Here is a 17,751-nt window from a genome sequence, read left to right on the forward strand (position 1 = left end):
TATCGAATGAAGATGATGTTAAATTTATCAATATTTAATTATCATTTTTATTTTCGACTGGTTTGTTTTGTTTATTATTATCTAACAAGAAGCTGATGTTTCGATTTTTTTTTAATTCTTTAAAATTTCTAACGATGCAGTACATTTGTACAGGCTTTTTTACTTAAATAAATCTCCAGAGTACTTTAGGTAAATTTTTTTTCAGTAAATGGCAATAGCAATAAGCTATGTTTGTTATTGTAACAATGTAACATGTAACAAATGTAACAATTTTTATGCTAAAACTTTTTTACAAATTGCTTTTTTTGAAAAAATGTATCATTTGTACCATTTTTTTTTAATTTAAATGGATTTTATCATGGTTGATAATAAGATTATGCTTTGTGCCAATGTTTTTAAAATAAAAACATAAATAAAAAAAAAACAGGGAATTAAGTCTTGAATCTGTGATGTATTATTATATTTCAAATTATAGCTAATACAGAAAAAAAAAAGAATTGCTTTATAGTGATCTGAAATGTTTTTTTTTTTATTAATTATCTACAAAACAAGGCTTTCGATGAAATTAAAATTAAAAAATAAAATATACCATTAAATTGCAAATTTTATTTATTGAATTTATTATTCAACTTTATTTTTTGGTTCTAAAGTAAGGGAGAAATACTTATTCTCTGCATAACAATGTGCAATTTTCCTTTATTAAATTATTATTTAATAATATTCTGTCAGTAATTTTCCTAGCAAATATTATTAATCATTATTGTTAAGGCTATCACTAGTAGATTTACATTAAAATTTTATTACAGGATGAAAATAATTATAATATTGAAATAAAAGTCAAGGCAACAACTCTTCACAATCTTGAAACACCATCTTATCAGAAATGTACTGTTACATTAGAAGATCGGGGAGATGATGGTATCAGCATACACAATGATTACCAGTGTGAATCCTTACCACAGTCAACTACTGGAATATTCAATGTGGATGACATTGTTTCCCAAGATCAGAGTACCACCACAACAGATCCCAGTTTTGAATATCAGCCTGTACAACTCGATAATGAAGTCCAGAGCAATACAGCGGTAAGTCAATAAACAATGTTTACAATTGAATTGATATAAATAATACTCAAGTTTTGTATTGAAGTGGATTATTAAAACTTGTGTGTAATTTCATAAAATCCATTTTTTACATTTTTAAACATATCAAAAAATATAATGACTAAGTTTGTGATACCTATAAGGAATATAGTTAGAAAACCTAAGTAAAAAAAATATATGACTTAATCCCCTTGCAAGTAGAATTCTGTAAGATTTGTTCTTAGCTGATCTCTACTCTGCGTAAGCAATATTTCTACCTAATATTAAGTCTCTAAGCCATATGGTTTGTGAGACATTACAATGAGTCAGTACATAAGTGTAAATAACTTAAACAGAGTGATAATAGACCAGAAATAGATGTAAAAGCTTTAAAGGATTCAATGTATAGCTAATTAGATATCAATTAATGTGCGGATTAATTTCTGTTTACTATCTGTTCCTGCAGACTTTGTTACTGTTAGAAGATTTAAATTTTACAGTGTATAAATTATTTTGTAATATATTAGCTTTACATTCACTTGTTTAAAGATTTTACACCTATTTACAATCCTTCTGTATATAAATTAGATTGTTCTTGTAACTTTCTCTATTTAGAGTCAATTGTCGGGTGAAGAGGAGAAATTACATCTGTTAAAATGTACCATTTCTTTTATTAAATATTTGTTTTAATACAACCAATTAAAAAAAAAACCCATTGTGCATAACTAAAGTGTGTACAATGTACATAATTGAAACTTCATGGTTAAATTAAAAAAAAACCCACAATAAACATAAACATAATTTTTTTCTGTCATGGTGGCAAGAATTACAATGTGTGTTAAAATGTATGATTTAAGTGCTATTTATATATAAACGTCACAGTGCACTAACGTGGTGACGTAAGCACCTTTTTATGGATAGCACCTATTATAATGAATGGTTAGGTACCGAGAACAAAGCTTGAACTAGAATGAGTGATTTGATTAATTTTATACTATTTCCCACCTTCGGCGTTGTCTGTGTTACTGCATATATTTTATTATATTTGTTATTATGTTGTATTTTTTGAAATGCTGACGTTTTTTATACAAGCCTACACATTGACTGTTTTTTTCATTAGACAATATTTTTTTAATTTAAAATTTTGTTTTTTAAATTTAATAATTTTTTATTCAACCTAAGATGGATTATATCTCTTGTTGACGTCAAGATGAGTCTACCACCTGTTCGGATGATAAATTCTATAAATCAAACAAGAACAGGAAAGTTATTGAGCAGAATTTAATTTAGTAATTTTAAATAAGGGTACTTGAGGGTTATAAATCCCGGCTTGCTAATTTATCGTAAACTTTTATACCATACACTTTAAATTTGTCAATGAAGACAAATATGAAGATTAACATGCCTTAATCATATTACTTACTTCAGGGTATGATATGTCCCACCTATGTAAAATTTTCAAATAGAAGTGATAGCATACTTTTTAATACAAGGGGCTATACGTATGAAAAGTTGAATGTATAGCTCAGGGGTGGTCAAACTGCGGCCCGCGAGCCACATGCGGCTCTTTGAACGATTATTTTTGGCCCCGATTGATTGTCGAATTATTCCAATATTTAAATTTATATTACCTACGCCAGCTCCTGGGATATCGAAATAATTTACTGGTGTTAATAATTATCATTGTTATTCCACCATAAAATTAGTGAGATCCAAATACCGATCATAATTAACTAACCGGCATCTTAAGTATTATCAGGAGTGCTGTCATATGCGTGTGCAATAACTTCAATATACACATTTTGTACTTTAGTTTAAATAATTTCAGTAAATATGACTTTTATAAAAAAACAGTCATTTGCGTGTTTCACATTTCGAAAAATAACTAACACCATCAAAGAGCTTGGCCACCTGAATACCCATTCGAGTGCAAAAATTTTAATGCTTTCTTCAGGCCTATTTTTAATCACTGTATAAAGTGGAATGTGTTGCATAATTTGTTTTTTTCTATTGCAATACCACTGGCCACTAACTTCTGTCAGTACAATGTCCTTGCAGGACTGATAAAAATTAATTCTTATCTTGAAAACGCTTTTTCTTACAATAATCACGTTATTTATTATAACCGAACCTATTGCCTTTTTGATAGGGTGTATGATACATTTGATCAAAATAGCTATACATTCACTGCTTTTAAGTTTTAACACCTATAACTAATCATCCTGTATGTTTGGGTCTGTTATAATCATTATTCAGTTAGATATTTTTCAATACGTCTAAATTAAAAAAAAAAAAACTGTTAAATAGGCCCAGCGACTATCGATCATTTAAATCGTATTAAGGTATTACTTGTAAGGAACATAAAACCTAGGCTGCTTACAATAAGAACTGTCATGTATACTCGCAGGGATTCTTTTGTCGAACGGCAAATAGCAACTCGATACGTTTAATATAGAACATCTATGACGGTACTTGGGGAATCCCTGAAAAAATATTATTACAGTTATTAACTATCGAATTGATTCAGGCGTTACATCGCGGAAGTCCATTCTAAGAAAGGGACTAATATATAAATAAATAGTGTCATTACACCATTTATTTATTATCAAAATGTTTCTCAGATGTATATTTTTGTACCTAATATTAATTATTATTATTAAACGTGCAAAATATAAAAAAATAATAAATAGATTCAAACCGCTGCCAGGCAGCCTTTTTTTAAAGAAATATCCTACTGGTTACACAATAACCGTGTTATTTTAATATTGATTTGTAATTTTCCTCGTAATTTACAAACATTATATTTCCGTGATTTGGTTAATGGTTAAAGAATAAGTGTTCATAATAAATATTGCCATTATAAATTATTTGCACTGAGCTCGTGTTATGAATGTAAATAGATATAAAATTATAGTAATGCGGATATTGTATGTAACCTGAAAGTAAAACAATTGAGACAATCGTCGTCATTCCAGCCCGTAGACGTCCACTATAAGACCGCCTCGCCACGCCAAAGGCATCTATGGGGAGATATATCATAATTGCCACGTTTGGCAGGCGAGTTGGTGATCTTCGTGTGTTATTATGGTACACAGCAGTGTAAGATTGTAACCCGGGAACCGAACCTCTGACCTATCTTCTCAAGTCTCAGTGTTCAAATTTGAAGGATACGATTGAAACAATAAATAGTGGCCAATAAATATATTCCAAATTTATTAATAACCATTATATATATGAATGTATTACGCAAGTTCGATAAAGATAACGCTGTGGTACTATCGAAGTGCAGTCTATGGCCCATGACCAACTGACCAGCTGACCTGAACTGACTTAATTCTCGTTAAGAATTCTAGATGAAATCATTTTTAATTATCGACAAAGACTTATGGTACATATAAAGGGTGATACAAAGTAGATAGTAATAGCTTTAAAGATGTGAACGTATAATCAAAAAAATACTTTTTAATAACATGTAATTCTAACTTGTACGGACTTGTTTTATGCTTTTTATGTTAGTTGTCGTTGAAAAAGTATACAATAGCATCTTTTATTATTATATGCCTTTTAAACGACATAATATCAATTTATTTGCTTTCTTGTGCTTTTAAATAATTTATTTTGATATGGCTATTATATACCAATTCAAAAATAAATAAACTTTTAAGGAAAGCCAAACTTTTAAGTATTTTTCTCTTGAAAGGGAATTTCGAAAGAAAAACTAAGTTTTTGATGTATTCGAAACCATTGATTTTTGGATAGGATGTACCATACAATAATTGAAAACAAATGAGGTATACATTTGTAACATAAAATGGATAACTTAGTTAAGGTTGCTGAAAGTCGTGATGATCTTTGGGGGATTCTTATGGCTTGCAGTGGGCGTCCATCGCCTGATATAATGACAAGCTATATAACGAGCAAGCAACGTATATGGTATATGTTTTTCGTCTATTTAGCAACCATTGCATACTACCCTAGTAAAATACAAAAAGCATGTAATGAAAGATGTAAAAAATTACAAAAAATGTTATCGCTTTAAAACATTCAAGTTACTGTTTTTAAAGTGAACAATGAGCTGACTGTTTATGCACTTATCATCATGTTTCCGTTATCCTTATAATTGTTTTCAACATAGTATTATTTATGTCACTATTTAGTGGTTTACCGTTCAATGTCCTGGTTAAGGACCGGACGTTTATCGATGATATCCCGGAGGTACACTATTTCATTGCAAATAAACGGTGCAGCAAGGTATAGCGAGTAGGCATAAGTCCGAATAGCTATTGTTAAATCGACAATATAGGCCCATGTCAATCGCATTTGGTAACCTCGCTCCACGGGACGCTTGTATGAAAACTTTAGTATGATTACAAGGGAGTAAACTTTACTCACGTTTGTTTTCTATATCAATTAACTCAGTAGACATAAAGTTTGCGGGGAATCCCCCTTGAAATTCATTTGTTTGTGTATATCGGAGGTTACAAGATTCTTTCTATCATATTATTACATTAAAAATTTACTTTTGAGTCCACCGTAACCCCTTGCAGCTATATATATACCATATTAAACTTGACAAAAAATGTGAAATTTAGAACTAACTCATACTGAATATGGGATATGTAAGTTTTTAAAAGTAACATTAGTTGAGAATCTTAAAATATTATTTGCCTGTATATATAGTTAGCCAATATATTAGTTTTTCACTATCGAAGGCAAGTCAATTTTTACGAACCCGCTGACAAATTGTTAATGACCATATTTTTGACACGCCAGTGTAGACTTCTGTAGAGTGTCACAACTCTAGTGGTTCACCTGGACCTCTTTGGGAACAGAGTGTGAAACGGTATTTTTCAATCTTTTATGTGACAGAAAGGCTAAAATGGGGCACCACTTTAGCCTTTCAAAAATTCTTACGCTTCATATGTAACATTTATATTTTTTTATATCAGAGCGGAAGAGTTAAACTCGAATCTACTTTCGAATTGCCTCCCTTAACAATCTAATTGCCCTTCTGAGGAGCGTGGTCCTCACGCTGGAAAACACTAGTGTTAAACCAAGCATAAGGCGCAGATTCAGTTAATCTGATTTAGAAAAGCTGTGTTGCTAATCGAAACACAGTTTTTCTAAAACGCTTAGCACAAATTTTATTACCTTTTATTAAATTAATTATTATTTTGCAAATGGTATGTATTCATTTAGATGTAACAAATTGTAAAGTGTAACCATGAAATGAGTTAATGTTAAGTTAATTTAGTTTTATCATTACAACTATTTAATATACAGGTGTGACAGATTGGTTATTACAGGTTTATGCACGCGTACATAAACCGTGACTATCTTCCGTTGTTGTCGCGTGTATTGTTTTGTTTTCACTCAATCGTTACTTAACATTTATTAGTGGTTGTATTAGATTTCATTATCGTTATTCATCATCATATATTCAGCCTTAGGACGTTCACTGCTGGAGATAAGCTTCCACACTAAATTTCGATTAGCTGTAAGGGTCTGCATCTTCCGGTAACTTCAATAAGGTCGACCGACTCTCCACATAACGAGTAGACGTTGTGGGCTACACTTGTCGATCCGTGGTCAACATTCCAGAACATTGAGATCCATGAAGCTTTATGAGTCATTATCTATAATAAAATATAGGTAACATAAGATAAAGGGGGAATTCCTACTTTTTGGGGATAAGGTTTATCTACTTTTTGAGTTGGTAATAGTTTCTGTTACATTTCCTTTTATGTTAGTTTCATTTTACTTTATACGGTGATTATTTTAACACTTACTATAATGTAAGCTATGAATTCAATATTCCTATATAACCTTCACAGAGGAATAATATATTGTCCTCTGTTATTGCAAATGTTTAATATTATTTTGCCGGCTACGTACACGTGCCTAATTCGATTTATCTTAAACCTTCTTGTAAGTGATTCATGTTTTGCTCCCACTCTTTGATTCCGCGAATGCGCAAATCATCTAACTAATGCAATATTAAATATATGATTGATTTTATTGTAATATTCGATAAAATGTAATGTCGACCTAAATCCTAATAATTCACTGAAATAAACTATTTACCGGGATGTCTTTCTACTTCACTAGTATTCAATTCAGATGAATTTGTATTGTTCGTATTTATTCTATTTTTTTTTTAGTTATTATCTGCATTTTGTGTTTATTTACAAAGTGTGAACCAGTTTACATAAATATGATACAAAATTATGTGTCATCCTCTTACAAATATATATTTTTTTGTTAAGCAAAGGAAGGAATGTAATTTATTTTCAAGAAAGTTGTATCGTCAGTGTCCTTTAAATCTTCGGGAACATTTTTCCTAATGACATTGGCGGTTTTTAAAAACACTTGCGAGTTTAAGATATTTCAACCGCCGCAATTTCTTCTCGAATGCTTTGCTTTAAATCATTCAGTTTTTTGGAAAGAAGGTATAAAGTTTTTAAATTTTGTAGGGAATTTCTTAGGAAATTTCCTGAAAAAATCACAATAACGAAAAAAAGAACTAATCAGGACTTCACACCTCTTTGACATGACTTTTTTGGAGAACATATCTCGTACGACCTCCATAGACGTGTGATGGCCAGTCCTGCTGAAATGAAGTCATTGTGACTTGTTCTCATTGGTTTTTGTCTTGTTGAATTCTTGAAGCTATTATGGATCCTGTACTAAATCACAGTGTATTATTGTACTCGTGATATCGTAATGAAAAATAATTCAAAAATTTGTCATTTAATATACACTGAACAAACTATTTGTTATACCGTGTAGACAATAAAATTACTGTCTATATATATAACAAATATGTAACAATGTATATAACAAATAGCTGAAAAAACTGAAAATTAGTTTTTCACGAACTATAAATAATTACATATCAAGTTGATAACAGTGTTGCTATGACGCGATCGTGGTTATTCCAGAGGTTTTATTATTCTCATGCCTCGTTCGTTATATTACAACAAAGAAACGACATGTACCTACATGTTTACTGCTTTTACTTTTGTGCACTATTTACATAGTGACACGATGTATAATAATAATTATTAACCGCAAGAAGGTATAAGGAATTATGCTACGTGATTGGTTGTGTTGCATTTGCAACTATGTCATTAAAAATATGAAACACAAGTCTAATTTCGTTGAAATTCGGCCTAATGGTAACATCTTAATTCATTAATGTTTATTTGTGCACGCGCATACACCCGCTTATAATTATTTTATGGTATCAGGGAATTGATTAAGTACGTTGAAAATATTTTCCTTAAAAAAATATGAACATCAACACAATCGGTTTTAAGTACTACTTACTCGCTTAATGCTCAATCAAATGAACTCCGTCGATTTTAATAATAACTTTTACTCGTTTGTCCGAAGTTTCAAATCAAATGCCGGATACTGTAATTTTTTGTGATGAGTTGGAACGTTTTTGTTCACCATTTTTTCATATTTCGTTACAAGATAGAAACCAGGAATGTACGCGGTGAGATTTAATCGAAGCACGTATTGTAAGTCAGAAATTTTAAAAAGGAATATCATTAAACTAAAAAAATAATGTTTCCTTTACAATTGCGTATTTCAGACGGGATACCCTACCTGTTTCATTTGACGAATACTTTATTTGTTATATATAATCATTGGTAAGAAAAGGACCAATATTTAGTCACTTCCGCACATGCAGTGGTAGTCGTGCAATAAAGTTACACCGATTAGTGCCAAACACAGAGTCCATAACTCCTGAAGATGCCCCGTGGAGGGGTGAAACAAGTGTTGAGTAATTTGGCTGTGGCAGTTGTGTGATTCGCATTGTTTGCCGCATACGCATTTATCAGCGGGCTGGCGGCGGGCGGTGCACTTTGTTGCACAACTACCACTGTATGTGCGGAAGTGGCTAAATATTGGTCCTTTTCTTACTTAGGATGGACTTCCGCGAGGTAACGCCTGATTCCATTAAATAATCATTAGTGTAAGAGGAACCGCGGTGAACCGTATACGCTACAAAAGTTACATATAACTTAAGTACAAAATTAAATGTGTTTATCTAGTATATGTGTACACAGCCCCGGTCATAATTATGCTAGTTCATTTCTGAACCGGATAGAACAAAAATATTATTAACCGGCTCTCAAAATCATAAAATAAGACCTATAATCTTTGTTAAATTAACTACAGATGTTATAACGTTGGAGTGATGCTAAAGAAAAAAGTGTTCAGGCATTGTATTCTTGAAAGCATGTTCATAATTCACAAATATATCCCACTTAGATATTCTGGAATGAAAAATAAATATGTTAAGGGGACCGGAAAGTAATGTTGCTGTTGCTGTATACCGTTCCGCCATTGAAAATTTGTATATATAGTTGGCTAAAGGTTGTTGATAACGAATGTAGTCGTGTGAATTTAACGTAAGAAAGCGACATTACTTTCCGCTCTCCCTAATAAGTAAATTGTAATTTGTGTACTATAGTTCATATTATATTTGTATAGTAAGAATTCAAAACGACGGTACACCGTGACAGGCGGTACACATTTCTTGATCTTGTAACCTTTTCATTAGTTTTATTTAGCAAGATGATGCAGACTTGTTATTTTTGATAGGCTACATCGGGAGAACAATTCGTCGCTATACCAAGAGAGACGCCGGTGGCGCCGTGTATTGGATGTTCTACTCTTGTCAACCCTCAAGCTGCTGGTGTAGAAGACTTGGCGTTGTTAGGCATTCGCCATCTCAATAGGCATGAACCAAACGTCAAGCACGCACTGAACTCAATTGTCGAAGTAGAGAGGCAGGTTCAGGTATGTCGTAATATAATTGCAGTGTAAACAATTTCTTGGCTATGTAGCTATCAAAACTGCTGTACTGTGAATTAGGCATGGCGAAAAAGGGAGGAAGTATCAGCCGTTAATCCGCCGTCAACTCTCGTGGAGACGCTCTCTATTATTTTTCCTCGGTCCCGCCTCATTGCCCTTTCCTAAGTTGTGGTACACCGGTTTCGGTAACGCTAGTAAGTATTACCATGTAGGAAATTGAATCCCGGTAAAACACTAATTTAGTAAAGAAAAATCCATATTTTAGCATTATTAAGCAATATTGCTTAAATATGTATTTTTATAATAATTTTATAATAATAAATATTTAAACAAGATTAAGCAAATAATTAAGCGTTTTAGTTTCATTGATTTCTGTTTTGTAAATAATTTTGATTGGTAAAAAAGAAAACTCCCCAACATTAACAGTGATGTTATTGCCATAAGGTATCGTAATTTTTTTTTACTTGGTATCATTTTTTATAAAAGCATTTAATAGATAATGCTGTAGATTTATTAGCTGAAAAATAATTAATGTCTGACTGCATTCTTGGTGCCAGTCCAAAAAAAATAATTTTATTGTGACAAAAAAGGCACTGTATATGGTTTTATTTAATGTTAATGCTGTTAATTTTTCAGGACCGTTACAGCTTTGTCTGTCACAGAGCTCGCGGATACCGTATCCGAAAATACAAATACACTACTTAAAATCGTAGTTTCGTTTGACTATACTATATATAACAAGGGGATAAAGAAATATTTAGATCTAAAAGAAACGACGAAACTATAACGGTCACTAATTTTTAATTCCAGTGAACATTTGGACTCCTATTGGGTGCTACAATAGATCATTGTATAGTTGACCAATAACCTTATGTTGTTGCCATTAACATATGAATAATGAATGAAGATTAAGTCATCATTTTTCTTCTAGGTGGTGAACGGTGTGCGGTACATTCTTACCCTTAAAGTGGATTATAATAACTGCTCTAGTGATGCGACAGAAAGTTGTTTATTTACAAAACCGTGTAAAATAACTTTGTTAGAGAAACCATGGGTAAGGTTGTATGATGGCTCGAAATATAGAGGAATTTTGGCCAACAATTGTACAGAAGAATGGATATTTGATGACAATGGCGAAGTTATAGATGACGATAATAATCAAAACAACGATGTAATTGACAATTCTTCCCGTAATGATCAAGAAAAAGAAGATGATACCCAAAAACCTATTCCAGACTATGACAAAATTGCTAATACGGGTTCCGTAGATGATATACTTAAGGCCATACATAATTCAGACTTACAGGCGTACGTTCCACAAAAAACCTTAACAGAAGAACAAGTTAAAAAATTAGAAGAGCAAATAATTCCTTATAGTCATTTTTTGGAAACATCAACAGTGAGCGGTGATAAGGTAACACAAAAATCAAATATAGAGAATTTAAATACGCATTATGTTTCTAAAACAGAAACTAAGAAATTTTATGCTCCGAATTCCAATTCTTTCACTCAAGAAAAAGATGAAGAAAAAACAATTTCTTTAAACAGTGATAAGAAAAAAGCTATTGACGATTTACTAAATTTTTTTGCATCGGTTGACAATGATTTTAAAAAAGACACTACTAAAGAAAAAATCAAAAGGTCGTCTTTAAGTTTTGTCGGAGGACAAACATTAAAAGATAAGGATGACCCTTTGTATAAGTCGTTGGCAGAAGAATCATTACAAAAATATGTACAATTATCTAACATTGATGATGAATACGATGTCCTTGAAGTGGAAAATGTTACAGTCCAAGTTGTTTCTGGTAAGCTTACTAGAATTACTTTTCGAATAGGAAAAAGAAATTCCCATGAATCTTCTCAACAAAGATGCATTGCCAAAATATGGGAGAAAGCTTGGTTGGGTACAAAAGATATTAATGTATCTTGTAAGATAGATGACGATACAAATAGATCTAAAAGGCAATTACCAGGAGAACCAATTGAGCAAAATCCTAATGACCCGACCTATGTGCAATTGGCTACTGAATCTATGCAAAAGTATCTCCAGACAACGGGTAACCCTTTCCCTCACAGAATAGTGACAATTGACAGAGTCACTACACAAGTTGTCGCTGGCACCATGACCGAAATTTATTTCAAGATTGTGCCATTGCAAAGCACGGGAGACGTCATTAGTTGTCACTCCAAGATATGGGAGCAGGTCTGGAACAATAAAAAAGACATTGATGTTTCATGTATGATTGACGATAAAAGGTTGAGATCTAAAAGGCAATTGACGGGAGCTCCAATCGAGAAAAATCCTAATGATCCGAAATATATACAGCTGGCGTCAGAATCTATGCAAAAGTACCTCCAGACAACGGGTAACCCTTTCCCTCACAGAATAGTAACAATTGACAGAGTCACTTCACAAGTTGTCGCTGGCACCATGACCGAAATTTATTTCAAGATTGTGCCAATGCAAAGCACGGGAGACGTCATTAGTTGTCACTCCAAGATATGGGAGCAGGTCTGGATCAATAAAAAAGATATAGATGTTTCGTGTATGATTGACGATAAAAGATTGAGGTCTAAAAGGCAATTGATGGGAGCCCCAGTTGAAGAAAATCCTAATGATCCGAAATATATTCAACTGGCAACAGAATCTATGCAAAAGTACCTCCAGACAACGGGCAATCCTATCCCTCACAGAATAGTGACAATTGACAGAGTCACTTCAAAAATTGTCGCTGGCACCGTGACGGAAATCTTTTTCAAGATTATGCCAGTGCAAAGCACGGGAGACGTCATTAGTTGTCACTCCAAGATATGGGAGCAGGCCTGGATCGATAAAAAAGACATTGATGTTTCATGTATAATTGACGATAAAAGGTTGAGATCTAAAAGGCAATTGATGGGAGGCCCAGTCGAAGAAAATCCTAATGATCCGAAATATATACAACTGGCAACAGAATCTATGCAAAAGTACCTCCAGACAACGGGCAATCCTATCCCTCACAGAATAGTAACAATTGACAGAGTCACTTCACAAGTTGTCGCTGGCACCATGACCAAAATTTATTTCAAGATTGTGCCTATGCAAAGCACGGGAGACGTCATTAGTTGTCACTCCAAAATATGGGAGCGAGCCTGGATGAATAAAAAAGATATTGACGTTACATGTATGATTGACGATGAAAGGTTGAGATCTAAAAGGCAATTGACGGGAGCTCCAATCGAGAAAAATCCTAATGATCCGAAATATATACAGCTGGCAACAGAATCTATGCAAAAGTACCTCCAGACAACGGGTAACCCTTTCCCTCACAGAATAGTAACAATTGACAGAGTCACTTCACAAGTTGTCGCTGGCACCATGACCGAAATTTATTTCAAGATTGTGCCAGTGCAAAGCACGGGAGACGTCATTAGTTGTCACTCCAAGATATGGGAGCAGGTCTGGAACAATAAAAAAGATATTGACGTTTCATGTATGATTGACGATAAAAGGTTGAGGTCTAAAAGGCAATTACCAGGAGAACCAATTGAGCAAAATCCTAATGACCCGAATTTTGTGCAATTGGCTACTGAATCTATGCAAAAGTATCTCCAGACAACGGGTAACCCTTTCCCTCACAGAATAGTGACAATTGACAGAGTCACTACACAAGTTGTTGCTGGCACCATGACCGAAATTTATTTCAAGATTGTGCCAATGCAAAGCACGGGAGACGTCATTAGTTGTCACTCCAAGATATGGGAGCAGGTCTGGAACAATAAAAAGGACATTGATGTTTCATGTATGATTGACGATAAAAGGTTGAGATCTAAAAGGCAATTGACGGGAGCTCCAATCGAGAAAAATCCTAATGATCCGAAATATATACAGCTGGCAACAGAATCTATGCAAAAGTACCTCCAGACAACGGGTAACCCTTTCCCTCACAGAATAGTAACAATTGACAGAGTCACTTCACAAGTTGTCGCTGGCACCATGACCGAAATTTATTTCAAGATTGTGCCAGTGCAAAGCACGGGAGACGTCATTAGTTGTCACTCCAAGATATGGGAGCAGGTCTGGAACAATAAAAAAGATATTGACGTTTCATGTATGATTGACGATAAAAGGTTGAGGTCTAAAAGGCAATTGATGGGAGGCCCAGTCGAAGAAAATCCTAATGATCCGAAATATATACAACTGGCAACAGAATCTATGCAAAAGTACCTCCAGACAACGGGCAATCCTATCCCTCACAGAATAGTAACAATTGACAGAGTCACTTCACAAGTTGTCGCTGGCACCATGACCAAAATTTATTTCAAGATTGTGCCTATGCAAAGCACGGGAGACGTCATTAGTTGTCACTCCAAAATATGGGAGCGAGCCTGGATGAATAAAAAAGATATTGACGTTACATGTATGATTGACGATGAAAGGTTGAGATCTAAAAGGCAATTGACGGGAGCTCCAATCGAGAAAAATCCTAATGATCCGAAATATATACAGCTGGCAACAGAATCTATGCAAAAGTACCTCCAGACAACGGGTAACCCTTTCCCTCACAGAATAGTAACAATTGACAGAGTCACTTCACAAGTTGTCGCTGGCACCATGATCGAAATTTATTTCAAGATTGTGCCAGTGCAAAGCACGGGAGACGTCATTAGTTGTCACTCCAAGATATGGGAGCAGGTCTGGAACAATAAAAAAGATATTGACGTTTCATGTATGATTGACGATAAAAGGTTGAGGTCTAAAAGGCAATTACCAGGAGAACCAATTGAGCAAAATCCTAATGACCCGAATTTTGTGCAATTGGCTACTGAATCTATGCAAAAGTATCTCCAGACAACGGGTAACCCTTTCCCTCACAGAATAGTGACAATTGACAGAGTCACTACACAAGTTGTTGCTGGCACCATGACCGAAATTTATTTCAAGATTGTGCCAATGCAAAGCACGGGAGACGTCATTAGTTGTCACTCCAAGATATGGGAGCAGGTCTGGAACAATAAAAAAGACATTGATGTTTCATGTATGATTGACGATAAAAGGTTGAGATCTAAAAGGCAATTGACGGGAGCTCCAATCGAGAAAAATCCTAATGATCCGAAATATATACAGCTGGCAACAGAATCTATGCAAAAGTACCTCCAGACAACGGGTAACCCTTTCCCTCACAGAATAGTAACAATTGACAGAGTCACTTCACAAGTTGTCGCTGGCACCATGACCGAAATTTATTTCAAGATTGTGCCAGTGCAAAGCACGGGAGACGTCATTAGTTGTCACTCCAAGATATGGGAGCAGGTCTGGAACAATAAAAAAGATATTGACGTTTCATGTATGATTGACGATAAAAGGTTGAGGTCTAAAAGGCAATTGATGGGAGGCCCAGTCGAAGAAAATCCTAATGATCCGAAATATATACAACTGGCAACAGAATCTATGCAAAAGTACCTCCAGACAACGGGCAATCCTATCCCTCACAGAATAGTAACAATTGACAGAGTCACTTCACAAGTTGTCGCTGGCACCATGACCAAAATTTATTTCAAGATTGTGCCTATGCAAAGCACGGGAGACGTCATTAGTTGTCACTCCAAAATATGGGAGCGAGCCTGGATGAATAAAAAAGATATTGACGTTACATGTATGATTGACGATGAAAGGTTGAGATCTAAAAGGCAATTGACGGGAGCTCCAATCGAGAAAAATCCTAATGATCCGAAATATATACAGCTGGCAACAGAATCTATGCAAAAGTACCTCCAGACAACGGGTAACCCTTTCCCTCACAGAATAGTAACAATTGACAGAGTCACTTCAAAAGTTGTCGCTGGCACCATGACCGAAATTTATTTCAAGATTGTGCCAGTGCAAAGCACGGGAGACGTTATTAGTTGTCACTCCAAGATATGGGAGCAGGCCTGGATCCATAAAAAAGATATCGATGTTTCATGTATGATTGACGATAAAAGGTTGAGGTCTAAAAGGCAATTGACCGTCAAGAAAATTGATCAAGCTGATGACGTTAAAACGAGAACCAAAAGACAAGTTTTCGTCGGAGGAAAAATAATACAAAATCCGAAGAACCCTGAGTACCTGCTGCTAGCTGCAGAATCTATGCTAAAGTATCTCGAAATGACGGGAAATAATAATCCGCTCGAAATTGTCGAAATTGAAAACGTCGCCACACAGGTTGTTTCTGGATTGTTGACAGAAATTTATTTTAAAGCAATGCCTGCACAGAATGTAACTAAAACTGTCTTTCATTGTTACTCGAAGATTTGGGAGCAGGAATGGAATGAGAAGAAAGATATTAATGTTACGTGTCGTATCGCGAAAGAAACAGGTCAAAATAAGATACATTCAACATTTATGAGAAACAAACGAAAACACAACCACAAGGGGGGCTTTCAAGAAGAAAACCCTTCGCTGGTGAAATTTAAGACACTTGCAGAAGAATCTTTGCGTCACTATCAGAAAACCGAGGGATTAGAGAAACACCATGCAGTGTTGGAAGTTAAACGCGTGGTCTCTCGAGTAGTTTCAGGCAAATTGTACAAAATCGACTACACAGCTGCACCCACAAACTGTAATAATACCGAGTATAAAATAAATACACATGAGTCAAAAAATTGTCAAAAATTAACAGATGGCATTTTGTATTGTCACACTGAAATTTGGGCCCGGCCTTGGTTGGGTCGTAATAAGGTAGATGTTTCATGTTTTGAAGACAACGAAGATTATGAAGACGCAGAACCTTTAGAATCAAAAAACTTTTCTTCTAAACTTCGTGGTCACGGAAAGCGTTTAAAAAAGGAGCTAAATGATAGACTAGTTGGGCTTGGTATGACGCAGCTCGATAAATCGACATACGAGAAGAAGTCTGAAACTGCATTGCGGCTAGCTGACGAAGCCCTTAAGTTCATCGAACTTAAGTACTTTTATCCTCAACGACAGAAAGTGGTGAGGGTAATTTCGGTTACTAAGAATATAGAAGCTGGTGTTCCATATAGAATGAAAATTGAAATAGGATCGACAAACTGTATGGCGTTTAGCCTCAATTCAAATTGTTCGTTAGTCGACGAAGTGGCGTCTAAGAAGATCTGTCGCGTGAAAGTTTTACCGCAACAGTCGCCTTATTTCCGTGTCACCTGTAACGACTTAAAAGGACCTTCTAATTATACGTTGAGAAATCAAGTTAAACTTCTTTTTGACGATTTCCTTCGTTCTTACGAACCGGTATATTCAAAAGATGAGAATGAGAAGTTGAAGAGGTTACAAATATTCGAAAACAACGTGAGGAAGATTCGTGCTCTGAACATCCACGAGGCGGGCACGGCAACGTACGGTGTCACGAAATTTGCTGATTTGACTTATGAAGAGTTTAGGAGAAAGCATTTGGGCTTGAAGACAAGTTTACATAATCCGAAAGAGACGCCTATGACGAAAGCAGAAATTCCGGACCTGCCTGTTCCTGAAAAATTCGATTGGCGCGACCAAGGAGCTGTTACTGAAGTAAAGGACCAAGGCTCCTGTGGAAGTTGTTGGGCTTTTAGTGTAACAGGTAATCATTAAAAACACTATAGAAACTTTAAATATTTTTTTTTCTTAAAATATTCGTATTGGCGATTTTAAACTCTTAGGTCTTATAAACCAAAGTCACCTACGTCGTTTTTAGAATTTCTCGTTTGAAGTGGTAGTGGGCGGGACACATTGTCCCTGCAACCGACGGTCGAAAGGTTCTCGAATTGGGACCAGAAATCTCTCACTAGGTGAACTTACGACATAGTCAAGATAGCGGGATTTCGCTGAATGCGAGCAGCGCTTGACCGGCCATTGTGACGATCT

At 34.7% G+C, this 17,751-nt stretch overlaps 1 protein-coding gene across 2 annotated transcripts in view; it reads left to right on the forward strand.

Moving 5' to 3' along the window:
- Window positions 1–17,751, forward strand: part of LOC137919984 (uncharacterized) — a 154,071-nt gene that overhangs the window by 413 nt on the left and 135,907 nt on the right. For both annotated transcript variants that reach the window (XR_011106748.1, XM_068763217.1), the window contains exons 2-4: window positions 807–1,085; window positions 9,699–9,896; window positions 10,843–17,467. Coding sequence is in view for 1 of the 2 variants with exons in the window: in XM_068763217.1 (XP_068619318.1) it covers window positions 807–1,085; window positions 9,699–9,896; window positions 10,843–17,467 (7,102 nt within the window). In the remaining variant the exon portion in view is untranslated. The remainder of the gene's footprint in view (window positions 1–806; window positions 1,086–9,698; window positions 9,897–10,842; window positions 17,468–17,751) is intronic.

This window comes from Battus philenor, unplaced genomic scaffold (genome assembly GCF_028537555.1).
Source record: "Battus philenor isolate CCGP_79_NKW_IND1 unplaced genomic scaffold, ilBatPhil1.0.hap1 SCAF_17, whole genome shotgun sequence".
Lineage (NCBI taxonomy): Eukaryota > Metazoa > Arthropoda > Insecta > Lepidoptera > Papilionidae > Battus > Battus philenor.